Raw genomic sequence first — 15,123 nt, forward strand, 5'->3', positions numbered from 1 at the left:
TAAGCTATTTGGATGACAGTATTTGTGTTCCGTCTCCTGAGAAACTCCTCAGTCTCCCAGGCTGGATATGGGAGTCGTGCCACGAGAGTGAGGCCTGGGAACGCCGCAACTACGCAGTTACCAGGGAGTGGAGAGCAGAGTGAACGTCGCCTCGACACCACATTGGGGTTGAGGATGGCAAAAACGTTGGTTGCCCATTTGCTGCTGAGAAAATATTCATGCGTGGGTACCATGTAAACCATACAAACACATTAAGTCTGCTCATGAGCAGATTAGATGTCTCTAGCTGTCTTTTCAAGGGCCGCAGAGGGGACCAGCTGCTAACAGCTGTCAGTCGGTCATGCAATTGTGCAGATGAAGTGCTACCTATGGAGGAAGTGTGTGATTATCCCATCATGAATGGATGGGATTCAGTTCACAAACTGAAACAAATATATCTTTGCTGTCCTAAACATGGATCACGGTGGCCTGGGTGCGCATACAAGAGAGGTGACTTGTGAGCCCGCAAAATTTCAAAACAAAAACTATACTAACTATACTTTGTACATTACTAGGAGGGTTAAAAATGCTTGAGAAAGACTGAACATTAAACAGACTCCAAAAACATGCATTGTAGGTTGACTGAGGACACTAAACCAGGGGTATTCTAAGTCCGGCACGGGGGCCATTTGCGGCCTCCAACGTGTTTTTCATTGGCTCGCCACGTCTTCAGATAATGTATGAAAACCGAATCCTGTATTAGGTTATGAGACAAAGGTAAAATGCTAAAAGATATTATTAACATTTAAAACTTTAATGTTACAAAGTATCACTCATTTTGATCATTTAAACAAATCTATAAACCATATTTGCTCAGGGTGCGTGAAAATGGTGAATGTCAGGAATGTTAATGGATCAAAGACAGCTTAACAGAGATTCATTTTTGTTTTATTGAAACATCATACCCTACTTGAGAAACTAATAAAAGGCAGCGGAGAAGAGGCTCTCATCAGAACTGGTTAGAGTCTAACCCGTGGTCTTTTCTGTGCAGAAAACCAATTGTTCAGACGCTGACAATTACTCAAAATTACTTGTAATTTATTTCTAAGTGCCATTTTACCCATCTATGAGTTAAAATGGCCTTATGATTTATTTAGTATATTTAAAAGTGGTTACATATTTGCTTCATATGCCTAATTGGATTATATTGAATTGTGTCCCAGCGCCGCGAGGCCTGTAAATTCTATGTACTGCCGCACCAAACAGTTTGACTGTATCCAATAGTAAGAATTCTCTGTACATAAACAATCCTTATTCATCACTAAAAAACATGTCATTGTGAAAGTAAATGTTGTAAGCAACCATATTAGAGCAAGTTAATGTAGCTGCTTGATGCCTTTATTGCCTGTGCTTTCACATAGAGTCAAAAAGGAGTCATGGCCATCTCACCAGACAAAAGCCTGCATCATTTCTCCAAGTTCTTGCATCTGGGTCATTTCAGCACATGGTGACAATTGGTGTTAGCCTTTTCCAAGTTTTAAACACAATATTATGCAGGACGGTCAGATGCATTCGATTCCCACAAACTCTGGGTGAATAAATCAAACATGCCTTTTATGTGGTTGCAAGTTTTCCCGAAAATTAGGGGAGCCATAGATTTTTTTGAGCAACTCAGTAATGTTTGTTTGTCTTTTACCAACACATTAAACGCCATAATTTTAAACGTCTGTTTGCATTTGCAGTTCTCCCAAACGTTCCATAGAGAAATCTATTAGGACAACATACGGTAGAGTACAAAATCCTCATAAATATGTCAGTTTTTATTTACTTCGAATGATGGGTGGTGAGTCAACGTTGTCGGGATTTTGAAGGTATAAACCTATTTTTATATGTGATTTTTCTATCAAGTAAATTTATGAAACCTAAAAAAGCACATATACTAAAACCCTGCTGCATTACAACTAGGGCTTAAATGAACCAATTATTTTCATGTTTAAATGTTTGACTTCTATGGCTACATTAAAAAAAAAAAAATCACTTCAAATTGACATGAATTATTTATGATTCAGAGACTGGTTTGGGCTGTAAAATGTAACGTGTAAATAGCCCAAAATGAAATTATTTTTCAAAACAAATGCAATTAAAAAAAAAAAAATCAAAATAAAGATCAGATCAGTCTGCTTTCATAGAGGATATTTACTGCTGAGAAGCTGAAATTCTAATGATTTGTACAATTTTAAATTAAAAAAAAAACCTATATAAACAATCATCAGAAATGATGACTTTGCTAAACTTTGATAAATGATTAGTTGCCAAGTTATCAATTACTTGTTGTACCTCTATTTCATTGCTAAAAGTTAAAGGGTATCCAAAGGACACACACTGTAAAAATGAACGATCAATCAAGATTCCCACCACCCAATACAGGGTCTTCTGTAAATCCCCTAAGCCTGACAATGGAAGATTTGTGGAGGCTGATGTGTTTAATTCTGGAGCAGCCAAATCCTCCGGCTGTGCAGCAGAAGCATTACATAGCAGGGACCCCACCCGTGATGGATGTTTACAGCTGTTACAAAGGCTTCATCTAGCACAACACCTGTCTGAAGCATGTAATCGTTTGCAGCCATTTAACACCCGGGCTTTTATAACCTAACTTTACGTCACAATACAGTAAAAGCCTGGGCACATGAATAGCGGGTACTAACACCTGGCACAGGCAGGCCGCGTTTAACAGGCATGATGTGACGTTTGTTGTGATCCAGCCCACATAGTACACCACTGTGCTGCATTTCACGGCTGAATAGATTCGCAACAAGAAGGATATGACCTACATAAAGGCACAGTTTTATTTGACCTTCACCATCTCTAGACCTCTCACTGTAAACAAGTCATTTTCAAAGAACTACTGTCACTAAAATGGACAAAGCAGGACCTGATTTGAGGGCGTAGTGTAGAGAAAACCCCATTCAGATTTTGATTGACTTGAAAAGTGCCTCATCATCTGGTTTGTTCAACTTGTTTGCATTCCATTTTCTTCGGACGATTTTTGTTTTGCTAAAATGGACCCGAAGAGATCTTCATACAAGCGATTAATGAAACATTTTGACAAAATGGACGCCAAGTTAAACAGCAAACACAGCATGTGGAGACCCATCTCCCAGGGAAAAAATGGCGACAAACAGAGCTGTGAGAACATTTCTCGGATCATCAAAAAGGTCAGACAAAAGCGAACCATCGCAAGCAGCAGAGCTGTGGACCTAAGCCTGAAACAACATTGAGGCTCTGTGTAACAGAGGCAAACAATCCAGACAGTCAAGGAAAGATTTGTAGATGTTTAAACAGAAACAATGCAGACAGAGTATGTGTACAAAATGACATCTATCAGGAAACTTCACATCAACATGGCAGTTCATTACATTATCTTAACTTACACACGCTATTAAGTCTGTTGCAAAAATTGTAAATTCCACATGCGAATCATAACCAAAAGTTACTAAGTTATTCTTTATTTCTTATCAACATCTATTTTAAACATAATGCAGAACACTATTTTTTTTTTTGCAAAATGAATATGTAAAAATGCACACATATGGTAATTATTATTGTGATGTTGACAATGTATGTCCTGGCTGAGAACGACATTATTGCGATGTTATGAAAATGTATGTCCTGGCTTACGCCGCTCGGTGGGGCAGTGGTTAGCACGTCTGCCTCACAGTTAAGGGACCCTAATTCAATTCCAGCTGGCTCCGGCCTTCCTGTGTGGAGTTTGCATATTCTCCCCGAGCCTACGTGGGTTCTCTCCTGGCTTCCTCGCACACTCCAAAAACATGCATGGCAGATATATTGGACATACTAAATTGCCCTTAGGTGTGATTGGGTGCTTGAATGGTTGTTTGTATCTGTGTGCCTTGCAATTGGCTGGCAACCAGCAAGCCCGCGACCCTTGTGAGGATAAGCGGCTATAGAACACGGATGGACGGATGGATGGACGTCCTAGCTGATTACGATTTATTTGTGGTAGGCGCTTCTGCCTCACAATTTTGAGGTTCCTCTCTGCTGCCTTCCAGTGTAAAGTTCAACTAAATGAGGACTAGATATGTGTGGAAAATGGACTGACAAATTGTCTGACTTCCAGTTGTTGGCAGTTCTATATTGGGGTCTAATGGGTGTGCCATTATTTTCACTGGCATATGAGGCAGTTATGATTGAACTCTACCAAGCAACAGATGGCAATTGTCACATTGTTGTGTCAGGCGCAGAGCATAGCGTTTCCACCCCACCCCAAGTAAAAACCATTAACTCACGTCGTCATCCGAAGAAGGGCTTTGAAGCGTGACCACCGGTGGGGCAACAACAGGCCTGTCATGGCCCAGGGTTGGCATGGTGACCACATTGCCAGTGACAGCCTGCGACGTGTTGATCTGGACTAACTGGCTTGGTTGTGACAGCATGATGGGTTGGCCTACAAGTGAAAGTAGATAAAATGCTTACTTATACTTCATACATATATATCGATCATACATAACCTAAATTTGTCATTTACCATAAGGTGTCTTTGAGATTTTAACAGTTCACAAAAAAAAGTTTGATTTTACAATGAACTTCATAATCATTGTTATAAGTGCATTTTATCGTAACATAAAGGCTTGATAGTAATTTCTTACACTTGTTTGAAAAAACAAAAACACTTAGACACATATAAAGCAATAATTGTATGGTTTTGATTCAACACAAGGATAATAAGGTTGCTTGCATGGAGGACAAAAGACGTAGCAGAACATTTACAAGTGAAATAATGCCATAGTTTGGACAATTTAAAATTTAACTTGGTCTCAAAATGATTACTTGACTATCAGAAATAGAAAGAAAAAATTTGGTAACTAAGTAGACAATTTACATGCAAACTAATGCAATATTTACTCTTGCTGACGGGGTGGACATTTTAGGCCGATGTTATCGTTATATGAGCACATGGTGGTCTTTCGCAACACAGTAATACAATTAGCTAGCAAATGGACTACTTAACAAATAATTATACATCAAAGATTTCACAATAAAGGCATTACCTTATCCCAAACAAAAGGTGTGAAAGAGTTTAGCAGACATATGATTACACATATATAGACATACATGATTGTTATGTGTATAAAGAGCCCCTGGCTGCATCTGGAAAAGAGCCCCCCTCACTACTGATGACCTCCTTTAACCCCTCATCTCTTTAAATGCCCCTCAATGTAATGTTTACAGGTGGAAGAGAAGTTTCCTGTCAGTGATCTGTCATTTTTGTAGCATCCACATTGCAAGTGGAGAGCCGTCTTTTGTTTATGCGCTCAAAAAATGCACATTTTTGAGCACCTCGTAGCCTCGTTTGGAAAACACAGGTTACATTTGATAGGATAAAGCAGCCATATCACAAAAGAAAAGAAAGCATATCAAAGCAGTAGGTAACCCCACAGGAACTCCACTTCCAGGAACTCTTCCCAGCTACTCTTAATGCGAAACAGCCCGTCAGAGCTAATCAAATGTTAGCTACCTCTTCTAATTAGTGCCTGTGCTGTGCCAAACACTTTAAAATCAGAGCGATGACTATAAAAGCCTCAAGAGACCAGTTTGTTCTTTGTAAATAGTACATTAGAGCCCAGGCCAGACAACCAAATGAAAACATTACTGTCATTTTTCTTCCATTTGATTGATGCAAATAGCTCAATAGTAAAACATTTTCAAAAAAGAACAGGGAACTTTAGACTTTGGTCTCTGCGGCAAAGCTCCGATGTATCAGACTTGGCCATCTGTAGCCGTGGCTAGTACCAAGTGGACGACGGAGGAGCCAAGTTCAAACTCAAGGCAAGAAGAGTTGAGCAGCTACACCGCCCACTTGGATGATAAGTATTTACATGGGCTGAGGTGTTAAAAGATGTAACACATTGGGGGCTGTGAAAGCAGGATGGGAAAAACATTGAAAATGGAAGATACATATCTATAAGGTGCAAGATACCGAAGAAACATAAACAGTGTCCCAATCAAGAACTCAAACCTCATACGCAAGAATTGTACTAATAACATGATGGCATTATTCAATGGAAGGAAAGTTGATTTATTAAGTCCACTTTCAAAATAAATATTCACTGTACTTGTTTTCACTTTATCGACCTGAGACCCAACCTATTCTATTCTCCACTACGGTAGGCATTTGGTTTTGTTCTAAATCTACATCTGACTCTTTTGACCTTAATTAATGCTTTGGTGTCCGTGGATTTTTCACTAACCCAACTTGGGCTGACTTTGAAAGGGTCATAACATCGTCAAATACAAATATATTTTTACTTCCATAAAAATTTATATATATTTGTTTGGAACATACAGCCCCTTTACGGACAATAATAGCAGCACTGTGATAATAGCAAAAGCAACTATGCTCTAAATACAGTATATCTCTATAAAATTGAAATGGGAATATTTATATGTCATAATTATATTGAATAAGTCAATATATCAGAACAACAGAATACATACATGAAAGCAAATGTCCAGTCAAACCAAAAGTAATATTCTGCGCTGGATGAGATATAATGATAACCTGATGCATTTAGTTATCCGCATGAGGCTTTCCTTTAATAACATATCCAATGATGCAACGTAAGCATGAAGCAATTCCAAGGCTGTTTTTACTTTGAAATAATTTCATTTCGTGAGGATATAAAACCTTCATTTATTCAGTGCTGCAGATTTTGCAGACAGGAATATGCAGATACAGTATGTTATATGTTGCATGAAATAAAAACGCTTCCCTGCAGCAAAATAAAAGGATGTCATACATTTTCCGCTAGCGCCCCCCGGTGGTTTTGGGATCTCAACAGAAAATAATTCTATTGCACCCTGTTCGCGAGTTGCCATTGAAAGAATTAATGTAAAAATCGGTAAAGCATGATAAAACATCGGGTTTCGGCCTTTCCATTGGTGTCTCCTGTGTCTGTGTAGGAAGCAATTAACCTTGCTGTCTTACAAAAACAAAACAACAAATAGGCTGGGTGCCACGAGGATATGATAAGTAAATGGGCCAAAATCTTTCATTACAGTTAGGGATGGGCTAGTACTGATAACTAATTATCTAACCTTATTTTATGATATTCGCGGCAGCCAAAACTAATATCTGATGCTCTCAGAGCAGTTTTCTGATCGCAACCTCGAAATTACAAATTAGAAGTACATAAAATTGCCATTTGTTTCATATAATTTCAAGGAAATGTTTTATTGGAATAGGCAGGCCTGTCTCAAAAATGATCCGGGGGGATCAAAGGTATTAGTAGTATCGGTAGTAGTGACATCTATAGTTAATATAATCAGTGCCTTCACATACATGCGTGGGTATTACAGTCATAACATTAGGAAAGTAAATTTAAACACATTTTTTACTTCAGTAGTGTGGATACATCTGATAGCCCATCACATTAATCAGTATCCAAAAATAGTACTCATTTTCAAAATGCTTGATAACCTTGGATTTGGGAACTAAAGATTAGTACTATAAAAAGCTTGAAAATGAAAAAAAAAGTTAAACAATAATAAATGATTGTTTTCCAAGCACTGTGAGAAATCGTGTTTTAAAATAGACAAGTCTATGACTTGTTTTTCTTATTTTGAATGGGTCATTTTCCACTGTAGGCCAACAGTGCCCTCTGTTGGTTGCATTACAAATGACACGTGTACATTGGTGATATAACAGCTTTTCTTTTTCTCTCAACGATATTAACCAAAAGTATTTAAAAAAAAAAAAAAAAGACAGCAATAGATGTTTCTTCCCAAAAAAACAAAAACAAAAGTTTGATGCAAAAAAGTATATGCAGTGTTGCACGTCTAAGCTCATACCTGGGGAGGGCGCTGGCTTGATGCTGATGGGAGTTGCTTTGACCACAGGCAACATGGTGGTCTGCAGGGGCTGGAGGATGATTGTCTTGGGTTGCAGAGAAGTGGCCGCATGAGCCAAGGGCACAGCTGCAATCAGCGGTTTGGGCTGGATGGAAACTTTGGCGCTCATCTGAATGGGCCTGTTGCTTGACTGCACCGGTTTGGCTGTGTTCCAGCAAAGGTGATACAAGGACAGGACTGGTATTGTTTATGATTTTCTCACTGTGCGGCTAACTAAAGACATTTTTATATAGTCGTAGCTGAAATCACCCATGCAGAAGAACAGCCAAAAGCATCTGAACTAAGAGTTGTAATGTTGGCCACCTCACCTCGTGTTGTCTGGCTGGACCTTTTTGGCGCTTTTTTCGGTGGCGGAGTGATTTCAGAAAACCCGCTGGACTCAGAGCACACTGACACCGGGGATGGCTGTGACTGTGGAGATAAGGCCTCATCCTGCAGGAAGAATATGCGAATGAACATGAAGTGAACAGAGTTACGGGTTGGTCACGGAGTGAGTTACATCTGTTAGTCAAGTGTTAGTCAAAGCTTAAGCTAATCAAAATCTGGTCCATTATTAAGACAGGGTAATAAATGCTATCACTACTAATATAAAAGCTACAAGACTTGATTTACTGGTCATGTGACAAATATTATAATTATAAATAATAGTTCATTCACAATTTTGCAAAAGTCACAATAAAATGTCACATGCGCTAAAATGTCAAAGTTGTTACAATGGGTTCATTGTGGCACAAAAACAGACTACATGTCACACTTTTTTCATATAGTAAACGAGAAGTCAACCCCAAAGCTTTCTTGACTATAATGTTCTATACACCATTATTATTGCATTTACAGAATATGAATTGAGCAGAAAAACCACTATACCACTATATCAATGTGTGTCCTCGTGAATTTCTAAATTTAAGGTCCTTTTAGTGTCCTTGGGACTACATTCCAATTGTTTGCAGAAGTCACTAGGAAGGCCTGCCCTTATTTGCTTAAGATGTGTAAACACCTGCTCTTTAAAATATGCTAATTTGACAAAGCCTGTCAACACTTTTTGAATTAAAAAATTATGAGCCAACATTGACAAGACGGACTATTAATACTAAGTTGACAACGTGTTTATGGCTTTTGTTAATAAGCATCTCTCCGGAGTGAAGTGTACACTACAAGAGCATCTGTCTGTACTTGGGTACCATCTGGATTTGTGTGCATATGTAAATCGGAGGGAAGGAGGGAGGGTGGGAGATCCGAAGGTCAAATTTGCATTGGAAATGCAAGTCAAAAGGGGAAAACTAAGAAGGTGTGAAGCTACATGTCTTACGTGTAAGGAGTATACGGACGACGTTTCTGTAGCTGTCGGGGAGGGGACGGAAGCCAAGGTGTGAGCAGGTGACAGCGAGTTTACGCTTCCCTCACCATCTGGATGGACAAGGACAAAAACACACAGGACATTGTGTTAGACGACGTATGTACGCAACTGACATACTTTTTTGCATTAAGCCACTTAGCTCGACAAGTCTTATTTCTAACCAAAAACCTGCTATTCTGGAGAAGTCAATACTTTTCTTTACAACAATACTATATGCCCCCACTAATCTAAACATAGTATTATGGTTCAAAGTGCATCTGTGGAATATGAAATTAGCAGGAAATTTCCAGTTTATATCTATTTGGGAGGGAGCGTTATGCAAATTGCCATCGAATGAAAACAACATCACAGTTGCTTGGGACTCAGGTAATGACCAATCTTAGGGATACACTGCACTGCATATATATACAGTAATCCTAAGGAGATGTGTTGTTGTACCTGTGCAAGTGTTGCTTGTGTAGTAATCTTCAGTCCATGCAGGTATGGGAATATCAAAGTCAAGGTCTGGACCTCCGCATGTCTAAAACACCAATAAGATACTTTTTTTTGTAAAGCTTGAAACTCACTTGACAAATTTGTGCTCACAAGGCAAACAAACAAAAAAGTTATGGCTCATAATTAAAAAAAAAAAAAAGGAAATTGGGAGTACCACTATAATGGGCTGATGTATTTTTGAATTAAATAATATTATTACAAATACTTATTAACCCATCAACTTATGAAAGACAAAAATATTGACTTTTACTGCTAAAACTGGCTAGTGATCCGTCCATTTAAAATTGAACTCAAACATTACTCACATAGTCTGCGTTCTCAAGAACCTTGAACAACTCGTCTGCATCCCCCAGGGAGTCGAGTTCATCAAAAAGACTGATGTCTGATGTAAGACAAAAAAGCAACATTAAAAAGGTTAGTGTAACATTATTACACCACACAATACACAGGCAAAATATGAACCTCTTTTTGAACCTTTACAGTTTTTAGGAATAACCGCCTCCTCCCTTTCCTTGTGAGAACCCAGATAAATTACTTGAGAAAAAGAATTGTCTACCAAAACTTAAAAACGTAAAACAATTTTTGAAGAAAATAATATCTATTAAATATTATCACAATCACAAAATATTCACATTATAAACCACATTCACTTCTTCTAAACTCTTGGTGACATTGTAACTAATAAATTGCATTAATTTGTTGAAACAATTGTGATGTGAAATGTTCATACAATTTTACCTCTAAGCGTAGTTTGTATAGTCAAGAAGGAGTTTTAACCATTCAACGGATAACGTTCCTATTATTTCCCATTGGGACTGTGTTTAAGCAGAATTAAATCCTACTTGGTAGTGGCTTTGACCTTTTAACCACATTTAACTGCAATATAAGAATATATTTGACGTGTGTATATTCATAATGATGATAAGGTTGCCCCCCTTTATTCGATAATGGCAGCGCAGTTCACGGGTACAAAGTGTACCATTTTGTCAAACGTAATTATGCATGAATTTGACTTAAATGTACATGAATGTTCAGCTACTGGTCGCAGTATCTTATCAACAGCATTCGAACCCCAAACTAATGTACGCATTTTGTCATAATAACGTAAGAATCTGCAGTCTGGAACCAGCATATTTGTTTATTGCCTTCGAACACAGCCTGTTACATCATCGCGTCATTTCCAGTTAGCTAAATGCTAACTCGTGCCAAAATAAGGCGCATGCTACACCACCCCCACTGCTATCACGTTATAAATTCTATATTATAGTAATAATTTTTTAAACCTTTCGCGAAGCACAACTTGATTTGCGTATGATCTTCACTGGTTAATACACACGTCTATCCTTGCGAAGGTCTTTAAAAAAATTCTTACCCCACTCGCCTCCCTGGTCGATAGTAAAACCTTTTTCCGGGTTCATCATGGAACAACGTTGATGGCTATCGAAGTCTAAAGTTAAGTTGGACGACATTTTCCTTCAAATTCATTGATAAGTTTGATGTCAGAACGGTAACGCCGAGAGATCAAATTGTGTACATCTAAAGATTCCGACCGGAAGGAAAGTGATATTGCTGTCGTAATATTACACGTCTGGTTAATACACTAACGACGGCAAATACGTAGGGACAAAAAGGACGGACACTATGCTGTAACGCGCATCGGCCACTCGGGGGCAAGATGATTCTAGAAACTGGAGGTGAAAAATGGCAGAATTAACTAAATGAAAATGAGGCAAACTATAGTGATCAAACAGGTATTTGCCCTTCATATGTCACTGTCATATCACTCAATACGCATAATTATTTGTTTATGTATTTATTTATTATTTACCGTAATTCACCTCCTGTATAGCAAATAAAAATTCGAAATTCATGTTCATTATAGTTACTATTTATTGATTAAAAAAGACAATGATCATTGGCGAATACTGGCACAGAACTTGTGTGAATGTGCTGAAGTTAGCATACAACTAATTTACATAAGTTGTCCCTTGGCATTAGACATAAAACAAAGATAAGATGTATCAATAATTTACATACAAACTGCACTCATTCTCACAGTTACTTTAATTGTATCATGCCAGGCCTATAAACTGACAAAATAGCCAGCAAGCACCCTGCTTTACCGTGATAACAATGGTAAAACAAAACCAAATGGCACCAAACACAGCAGAACGTGACACCATTTGAAAGGGCATATACAATTCCCAACCCACTGCAGACTGCTTGAAGTTTGGATATGTGCCTCGACTAAATAAAGGATAGAAAACCCTGCCCCAAGGTGTGTATTAAAAATCTGAAGCAGGTGTACACCCCACTAATCCGTCGTGGACATTTCAGGTCACTGGGAGATTAACCTGAGGTGGTCTGTTTGACTCCGCACTGGATTGGATCTTGTCTGTTGCATTTTGACAGATCAGGAGATCATCTCATTTGACTTTGTTATGGCGCAAGAAGCACTTGTTAAGAGTCGGCCATCTGCTACAAGTCCTGACTGAGCACTTTAGAACACAAAAACCCAGGATATTCAAATAAATGAGTAAATTCAAATTATCACACTAGTTTTCAAACGATACTTCATAATTATATAAAATTTGCTATATCCATTAATTTAACATGACATAACGAATAAACAAAGTTGCTTTAAGGTTGAACATTTCTTGTTTTGTATTTTTGTAACAACATAATGTCATTTTTGGCACTGAGCAGCCGTTACAGATGTAGGGCTTAAACGCTCATGTAGTTCCAACTAGAGTATAGTGTTAGTCTGAATACAGTATAGCAATGTCAAGTTGTTCTCAAACGAGCGTAAGAGTACTTCCATCCATTTTCTATAGCTGTTCATCCTCACAAGGTTCACAGGCTTGCTGGTGCCTATCCCAGCTGATTTAGGGCAGAAGGTGGGGGACACCCTGAACAGGTTGGCAGCCAATTGCAGTGCTTTAAAATACTTCATAATATCCAAATCGCCTGCACGTACTTGAAGGTCAAGCAGTCATAATCACATTGATATTCAACACTTTAGTATCGATATGGGGGTGAACCATAACAACAATATGATATCATACGTGACATTATTGATATTTTGGCCCACCTGTATAAATCTATAAAAGAACAATAGGCCAACATGTGTTCTCAAGCGCTTTGAAAATGTGCATGTGCTTGATTTGAAGAGTGAGTTAATAGCGTGCATGACGGCAGGTGCTTGGGGCCAATGAGAAGGGGCATCCTCATATTGATTGTGTGTAATGCCCCTCATATCCAGACATGGACATCGGATTAGCAGGTTATCCCAATAAAGAGTGCTTTAATAGGTTAAGACTGTGGCGCGATGTCTCAAGCTTTTCGTCTGAAGTGATCCTGTTATGATTGTCATTTATTTAATATGAGAATCTGTGTTATGCCAAGTGATTTGAATGTTAATGTAATGCTGAAAATTCACTGGTTTCCAATGTATTTTTAATCCTGCTGTTGCTATGCATATGTAGGGTTACAAGCATTACAATTTACATTCACAGGGATAAAACAAGGATTAATCGTGATATTATGATAAGCAAATGGCCCTTAACCACAAGCCTCAAATGTTGTTGTTTTTTTCCTCATAAAATCGCATCATCGTCCAAGGTGGTTGCATGTTGTGTCTGCCTCTTGTTATATGTAGTCATGATGGCTGGCGATGATAATAAATGCTCATTAGCAAAACATACACAGACAATGTTGTTTGTTCAACACCGATTACAAAATGCTTCCCATTTAGCGTTACCAACGTTTAACGTTGGTTGTTTCAGACAGTCTTGAAAACAGTGCAAATAATGTTCAGCAGGCGATGTTGCTTGGTTAAACCTTATCCAATTTTATATTTATGCAATGTTGTTTCTAGAATTTTTCTTAAATTTGTAATTCAAATGGTAAGATTCCACAATGTCTCAAATGACTGCAACAAACAAAAGCCCTCTGGATGCGAAGATGTGTTGAAGTAATTGAGTCGAAAGTGGATACTGTTCATGAATAAGCATAAATGGTTTATTCTATAAATTATATGAATATTTTTGTTGGTACTGTTTAAACAGTATACAAGTACTGTATAGCTAACGAAATAAACAGGTTATTAAAAGAGACATATTGCCACATCTTGTGATTGGATCAGGAATCAATCTTTTTATTTCTAAACTTGCTGATCGGAGATCGGAGAAAGTCTATCAAAGATTATTTTCAAACAAAATATATCATTTATTGTTCGTGTCATCTTCAAAAATTGTGTCAACTGACAATAAGTGAAAAAATGACAGAAAAATGCAGGCCCCAGGGCAAAAACAATTGCGAAACCCTGGCTTTATACCACAAACTAGCATTTTCTGGATAAACGGCTCCTTGGTTGGTTCAAACCAAATGAAATGATTCCGTTTTTTTTCTTCATACACAAACAATAATCATTCCACACAATCATCTGGCCACATAAGGTAAAATCATTTCAGTGATCTGCTGTGTCAGGGAAAAAAAAGCAAGAGAAGTGGTGGAAACGCTCCTCAAAACAGAGAAACACCCTTTGTAAAAAAAAAAAAAAAAAAAAAAAAAGCCAGTTCAGACCACATTTCATCTTTTGTGTCCCAGATTGATGACCTTTGAGATGGATGATGTTTCTCTGCGCTGTGTTGCATTGTTTTATGCAGGCCAACACAAAGAGGGTAGAACACTTATCATCTCAGTCGTATGTATGGAACTGGGAGGAGGGGTTGTCACACAAGTGAAGGGGTGTGGGAGGGAAGGAGGGGGGTCACCTCTGATAAAATGTAATGGAGATGGGCTAATGAGAGCACAGGCAGATGGAGGGTGCCCTCTCCCGCGACAACAACAATATCCTCAACCTCCAACCAGGATGGAAGAAGAACATGTGTTTATTTGAAGGCTCCTCCAGTTCTCTATACATTTAATGTAGATATATTGGATAATAAGCAGTGTTTTAAGGTGATACATGCAGCAGCTTGTTAGTCAGGTTTTTTTTGTTGGCCTTTTATGGTTCTTGGTTCCTTGCTAGCATGTGGCCCACCAGGTTTGTAGAGCTTGGTTTGGGATTAGTGCTTGGGAGGACATTGTTTAGTGGGAATGGGGCTGTGAATACAAAGGGATTAGTGTAGAGAGTTGCTTCATTGACTGCGTGTGTATGTGTTGGTGATAGGTGATAGCATGTGGAAGTTAATGGATGAGCCAAAGAACCTCCAAAACGGTTCAAATGAAGCTCTTTGTAAAAATCATTTTTAAAATTTGTTATGTAACAGATGTAAAAATGTAATATCCAAAAGTTGGCTCGAAATATGTCTCTCCACAAGTTCCCATGCCTTCACTCCTAATGTTCCAGAGAGGGCATA

General features: G+C 38.3%; 1 protein-coding gene across 1 annotated transcript in view; it reads right to left on the reverse strand.

Moving 5' to 3' along the window:
- Positions 1 to 11,330, reverse strand: part of atf6 (activating transcription factor 6) — a 30,553-nt gene extending 19,223 nt beyond the window's left edge. Inside the window, exons 1-7 of the mRNA XM_088426117.1 lie at positions 11,133 to 11,330; positions 10,066 to 10,142; positions 9,704 to 9,785; positions 9,218 to 9,315; positions 8,217 to 8,340; positions 7,849 to 8,052; positions 4,287 to 4,444 (exon numbers count right to left, since the gene is read on the reverse strand). Coding sequence (XP_088282243.1) covers positions 4,287 to 4,444; positions 7,849 to 8,052; positions 8,217 to 8,340; positions 9,218 to 9,315; positions 9,704 to 9,785; positions 10,066 to 10,142; positions 11,133 to 11,229 — 840 coding nt within the window. The 5' untranslated portion in view covers positions 11,230 to 11,330. The remainder of the gene's footprint in view (positions 1 to 4,286; positions 4,445 to 7,848; positions 8,053 to 8,216; positions 8,341 to 9,217; positions 9,316 to 9,703; positions 9,786 to 10,065; positions 10,143 to 11,132) is intronic.
- Between the last annotated feature and the right edge of the window lie 3,793 nt (positions 11,331 to 15,123).

This window comes from Hippichthys cyanospilos, chromosome 10, assembly GCF_059441005.1.
Source record: "Hippichthys cyanospilos isolate Australia breed blue-spotted pipefish chromosome 10, RoL_Hcya_1.0, whole genome shotgun sequence".
In the NCBI taxonomy this organism is placed as follows: domain Eukaryota; kingdom Metazoa; phylum Chordata; class Actinopteri; order Syngnathiformes; family Syngnathidae; genus Hippichthys; species Hippichthys cyanospilos.